Source organism: Temnothorax longispinosus, chromosome 4, assembly GCF_030848805.1.
Source record: "Temnothorax longispinosus isolate EJ_2023e chromosome 4, Tlon_JGU_v1, whole genome shotgun sequence".
In the NCBI taxonomy this organism is placed as follows: domain Eukaryota; kingdom Metazoa; phylum Arthropoda; class Insecta; order Hymenoptera; family Formicidae; genus Temnothorax; species Temnothorax longispinosus.
Genome location: NC_092361.1, coordinates 9,977,257 through 9,983,256, shown reverse-complemented (window position 1 = coordinate 9,983,256; position 6,000 = coordinate 9,977,257). Strand labels below are relative to the sequence as shown.

General features: G+C 57.0%; 2 protein-coding genes across 2 annotated transcripts; both read right to left on the bottom strand.

The window, feature by feature from the left end:
* Positions 1–1,884: 1,884 nt before the first annotated feature.
* On the bottom strand, positions 1,885–2,289 carry LOC139812077 (uncharacterized). Its single transcript, XM_071776704.1, has one exon. The coding sequence runs from the start codon at positions 2,287–2,289 to the stop codon at positions 1,885–1,887; it is 405 nt and encodes a 134-aa protein (XP_071632805.1).
* A 283-nt stretch (positions 2,290–2,572) lies between these two features.
* On the bottom strand, positions 2,573–4,404 carry LOC139812075 (uncharacterized). Its single transcript, XM_071776703.1, has 2 exons — positions 3,068–4,404; positions 2,573–2,984 (listed from the first exon to the last, which is right to left on the bottom strand). The coding sequence occupies exons 1-2, from the start codon at positions 4,402–4,404 to the stop codon at positions 2,573–2,575; spliced, it is 1,749 nt and encodes a 582-aa protein (XP_071632804.1).
* Positions 4,405–6,000: the final 1,596 nt, after the last annotated feature.

Genomic DNA, 6,000 nt, shown 5'->3' with positions numbered 1-6,000 from the left:
CGACGGGCCACGAAGCGTCGCAGCGCAGCGAGAAAGGAGTCCGTGGACAGAGAAACGCGACCTCCAGGTGGATCGCCTTAACGGCGAAGCATACGAACAGGCATACATATGCCTTAAATGAAGAGACTCCTCCAGCTCGGCGGGGGGTTATTGCAAACGGACCCGCGAAGTCCACGCCGCTAATCGAGAACGGTTTGACCGCGCCAACCCTTTCGACCGGCAAATCTGCCATGGGGGGTTGGAGGGTGCGAGGATTCGCTCGGAAACACTCGTAACAATCTGAGAGGACCCGTTGTATCGCGCGATGGACTCCGAGTATCCAGTATTGCTGGGCGAGCAGATACTGGAGCGTGCGTCTACCGGGGTGCAAGTGGGCGCGGTGCACCTGTTCGATAATGAGCTCGGTGAGTCGTTGGGCATTCGGTAGCAGCACCGGTGTTTGGATTCGAAACTCAGTCCCGAGTGGCTGAGTCTGCCGCCCACCCTGAGAAGTCCCGTTGGGTCTAGAAACGGAGCGAGTTTGCTGAGCGGCTTGGGGAGCCTCTTTCCGTTCCTTAATCGATCGATTTCCTCGCCGAAGGACTCTAGCTGAACCAATTTTACCACCGCCAGTAGCGCCGAATGCGCTTCGAGTTGATCCACGGCCAAGGTCGCGGTACCGGCTTGGCCCTGGATCGAATTGTAAACCGTATGATATACGCGATTACCCTACTAATTTTATCTAACGACGAATATCTATTTAATAATGACGAAATGACATTGGGTGTCTCGTACGCGACGAGCGTGGCGATCCTTTCCTCCTCGCACGGAATCGCCTCGTCAAGTACCGGCTCGGTGCGGGACCTCGAAATCTATCAACCATTCAGGCCTCCCCACCATAATGATTTGCCACGAGTTCGCGAGGGACAAGTCCACGTGAGCAGTGATCGGCCGGATTGCATTCGGTGACGACATGCCCCCAGGCCGATACCGGAGTTTTCTCTTGTATTCGAGCGACGCGATTACGCACGAAAGTCTTCCACCGGTGCGGGGAGGAAAGGATCCAGTGGAGGACCACCTTGGCGTCGGACCAGGCGTATTCTTCATCGATATCCAAGTGTCCCCGCAGGACCTGACGGACGTAAGCCATCAGGTTCGCGAGGAGCAACGCGGCGCAGAGCTCTAATCGAGGTAGAAAGATGGCGCGTAGCGGAGCCACCTTCGACTTGGCACAAAGGATCACGACTCTAGTCTCCGAAGGGGTTATAATACGCAGGTATACCACCGCCCCATATCCTTGTTCGCTCGCGTCGCAGAAGCCATGTATTTCGCGACGAACGTCCTCGCCCGCGGGAAAGGTGCGAGGGATACGCAGGGACGCCAGCGCGTCGAATTTGGCCTGATACCGTTGCCATTGTCGGCTGACATCTGACGGTGGTTTGTCGTCCCACCCGAGCCCCAACGTCCACAATCGCTGTATTATTTGTCGCTTCGCGGTAAAGGTCAATGGCGCCAAGAATTCCCAACGGGTCGAAAATACGGCCACCTCCGACAGTATCGTACGTTTAGTGCACCTCTAGTGAGCGGGTTGAGCGAGAACCCAAAGCTATCCGACCTGCGAGTGTCACGAAGGCCCAGCACCTTGAGTGCCTGATCTTCGGGCATCTCGAAGGACAGCATTGTCTGGCTGCAGATTTCTGGGTCGAGCCCCTCCACGCGGCGGGATGGCTGCTCGCCCATTTTCGCAACTCTAAACCGGCGCTCCGAAATAATTCGAGCAATTGATCGCGAAGCGCGATGGCTCGTTCGACAGTGCGGACGCTGGCGACGACGTCGTCTACGTATAGTGACTCGAGCAGTGTAACGTAGACCAAGGGGTACCTATCTCAATTGTCGTGAGCCAACTTAAGGAGGCAGTATATCGCCCAGAAACGGCGAAGCCGTGCTACCGAAAATAACCGTCGTGAGCAAGTAGTCGAGAAACGGGATCCGATTTCCGAAAACGCCAGACGATACGTTGATAGTTTTTGGTGTTTCCGGGTTCATCCATATTTGTCTGAACATCTGTTTTACGTCCGCGGTAAGGGCCACGGGTTCCGCGCGAAATCGGAGTAGGACCGCGACAATGTCCGGTTGCAGCTTCGGACCACTGAGGAGCGTTCGTTCAGCGACTGCCCATTTCGGGCACTTCGACGAGGCGTCGAAAACGACTCGGAGTTTAGTCGTGGTGCCTATCCAGCTTGTGGACCCCGTGATGGGGTAGATAGTAGACGCGACCGTCCGCGGGGGTGGCTCGCTTGCCAACTCCATGTGCCCGCTGTCGAGGTAATCTCGCATGAATGCGTTATAGCTGGTTTCGAAGCTCCCGGTTCGCCTTAAAGCGGCGCTCGAGTGCGCGCAATCTGTTAACGGCTATCGGCCGAGAGTCCACGAAGACAGGAGGGTCGGACGCGAAAGGGTATTTCACGACGAAGCGTCCCGAATGATCGCGATAGGTGGTTTGTTCGAAACACTCCTTACACGTCGATCCTCGCTGTAGCAAGGAGTCTGGTCCGGAACCTCCTCCAAACTCCAGAATCGCTCCACCGCGGCGTCAATTGGATTCGATGGTGGTGGCGAGGGAATGCACCGGTTGCTCGCGCAACGACGGCGAGATCGCGCCCATTAATACCCAGCCGAATGCAGTGTTGAATGCGTCCGGTTCGCCCGTTCTGCCGGTACGCCGCCCGTCGCGCAACACCGACACGAATGAGTCCGCCCCCAGTAGAATGTCGACGGAGTCGGGTAAGTGGTACTCCGGATCCGCGAGCGGCAGCCCCCGTAGGTGGCTCCACGATTTCGCGTCGACGCGGGTATGCGGTAACGGCGAGGTAATGCGCGAGAGCACCGTGGCCTCGATCGGGAACCGAAGGTCCTCCCGATCTCGCGCCCGAACAACGAACAAGGTGATGCCCCTTGTGGTGGCGGTTTTGGTGTCGTTGACGCCCAACACTGTTGCCCGATGCCTTGTCCGAGCAAAGCCCCCCCGTCTGAGGCAGCTCTCGGTGACGAAATTCGCCTGACTCGCGCTATCGAGTAACAGGCAGACCGGAAACGCGTTGCCGTAGCGTCGAGCGCCTCCGCCCGAACGGTCGACAGTAGGACGACGCGGCTTGATATGCTCGCCATCGAGATGATCGGTTTCTCGACCGCGCTCGCGGGCGCCACGGTATCGCTAACGGCCGGAGGGACCGCCGGGGCGGTCGCGGCAGGCGGGACGTTAGCCCGCTCGAAGTGTAGGAGGGAGTGGTGTTTCGCCTGACAAGACCGGCAGGCCCAAGAGCTAGGGCAACTCTTTAGATTATGTCCTGCCCGAAGGCAGTTTAGACAGAGTCCCTTTTCGCGAGCGAAATTGTGTCGGTCCTTGGTCGAGAGTTTTAAGAACTCGGGGCATTTAGCCAGTAAATGGTGTTCCCCACATTTGGGGCACGCGGCGTTCTGCGCGACGAGCGAGGTTGTCGACGCGGCCCTCCTCGACGACTGATTTTGCGCCTTCGATTTGTTTGACTGCGGTGAAGCGTCCGCCACCGCCGCGAGCACCGTGCAATATCCCGCTAGAAACGTTGTCAATTGTTCATACCGGGGTGGTTCCGATCTCATATGGGTCGCCTCGAATTTCTCCCGTAGCGTAGGGGTGAGCTTTTCCAACAAATGGTTCAAAAGCACGAAATCCCACGCCTCCACCGGATAACCCATCATTTGCAGGGCGCGCGTGTTCTCGGTGAACACGTCCAGCAGGGCGCGGAGTGACTCGGCGGTATCCGCGACCAAGGGTTTGGCGTGTGCGAAAGCGCGCCAATAATGCGTGGCCAACTTTCGCCTGTTTTGATAGCGCCCCCGAAGCGCATCGTACGCGATCACGTAATTCTCCGCGGTCAACGGCAAGTTCTTTACGACGCCAAGAGTCTCTCCCGACAGCGAGGCTAACAAATATTGAAATTTTTGTATATCGGCGACCCCAGAATTCTCGTGGATTGCCGTGTCGAATAAAGCGATGAAGGACGGCCATAGGGCGAGGTCGCCCTCGAATTTAGGGAGATCGATCTTCGGCAATTTAATGGCCGAAGTAGGCGCGGGTCGCGACGACTGTTGTGCGGCTGCTCGCTCCGCGGCGGTTAAAGTTTCGTATCGTCCTATTACCGCGAAACGCATCCGATCGAATTCGTCGCGAATCGCGTCTTCGGCCGCGAACTCTTCATCCGTGGCATCTTGGATGATCCTGAGGTGAGCTTCCTCAAAATCCCCGACCACTTGGCGCACGGTTGGATAACGCACGAGAAAATTCGATTTCTGAGCCGCGTTGTCTATTGCGAGCGTCGATATTGGTCTATCTCCCTCATACGACGAATACACAAATTCGCGTCGCGCTCGATATCCTTTAGACATGTTGAAAGATCGAATCCGTCAACAAGGTGAGATATGTGTACACGCGCAAGACAGCCGGAAAACCGACGAACGATTTCGAATCGAAAGGTCGACAAGTCAGGAGGATGGCAGCCGGTCAACAACGCAAGAAAATATGCCTCGCTTTGGAATGCCGAGACCAAAACAATTCGAATCAATAGGCGAAGAACACCTCGCCTCGCCAAGGCCAAAGGGGGGCGGACGGCTCGATTCCGAACAAGTGGTCGAAGGCGCTGGAATATGTTCGAATATTCGATCGTCTTCGACACTATCAAAGTTGCAATGCGAAGTCTGCAAGGTTTATGCAGAATTTCGGCGCGGCGAAGACGAACAATGGCACATGCGCGAGTTTTTACCCTTTCACAATTTCAGTTATGCGGATTTCCTCGCCGCGTCGTGCCCATGCGACGGGCGGACGAGGGGAATCACGCGTGGCACTCGGGCGCGTGCCGATTATTTCGTTTCCCTGTTGTCAGGGCTGCGACGATTATGCAGCGGTGCAATGCCGATTGAGAACGGCACGCGCGCGTACGCCTATGGTCACGCGGATGTCTTCGCCGCGACGAGCAAGCGCGAGCGCAAATTCGCGATATGAAATGGTACGCGTCAACTATTCTATTTGCGAAAGTCCGCACCGATTAATGCGGCTACTATATGGCGAAGTATGCACCGAGGGTGCAGCGACTCTGCGAGGATTAATCACGCGGATGGCTTCGTCGCGACGTGCCGATGCGACGTGCGAGCGAGAGAGCGATCACGCGGGGGTCGAGCTAAGGGCGGGCGTGCGAGAGACGAGATCACGCAGGGCGCGCGTGCCCGCTACGCTTAGCCGCCGTGTTAAATGAGGGTTGCAACGAATGCAGCGAGCGGGAGCGGCTCCAGATTCAGACGATATCGCGCGAATGTCCTCGCCGCGACGTGCCGAATGCGACGTGCGAGCGAGGGAGCGATCACGCGGTATGCGCGTGCACGCGTGGATTGTTCGATTTCACTAGCGGCTGCAACGATATGCAGCGATCGAGATTTAAACGAAATAATGGTACGCGCAACGATCAGATCCCGCGGATGTCTTCGCCGCGACGTGCCGATGCGACGCGAGAGCGAGAGAGCGGTCACGCGGTGCGAGCGTGCACGCGCCGATTATGCGATAGAATGTTCGAGACGATTAACGTTGATTAGCAGACTCGCGCGAAAGGTCGGCGGAGTTTCTCTAACGCGATTTTAAATCCGGCTCGAAGGACCAATGCTCGGGGGGGGTATCAATTGTTCCCCGGATTGCGATTGGCCTGTAGTAGGGTGTTGTTCGAAGGACCAAAGGGGCAATCCCCTCACGAATGCAAGCGAAATATTTCAAGAAAAACGGGATAAAGCAAGCGAAGCGACTCACCGTATCGCAGCCCGGCGCCCTCCTGAGGTAGTCTCTCTCGGCCGTTCTCGTTTGTCCTCTCAGGTGGCGAATCCTCCTCGATAGCAAGCGGGAGGCGTGCAGGCGGACAAGGTAGCGAGCAAGCAGGCAAGCGAGCAGCAAGCAAACACACAAACGGGCAAGCAGGCACACGCCGTTATATTCTTTGAGCA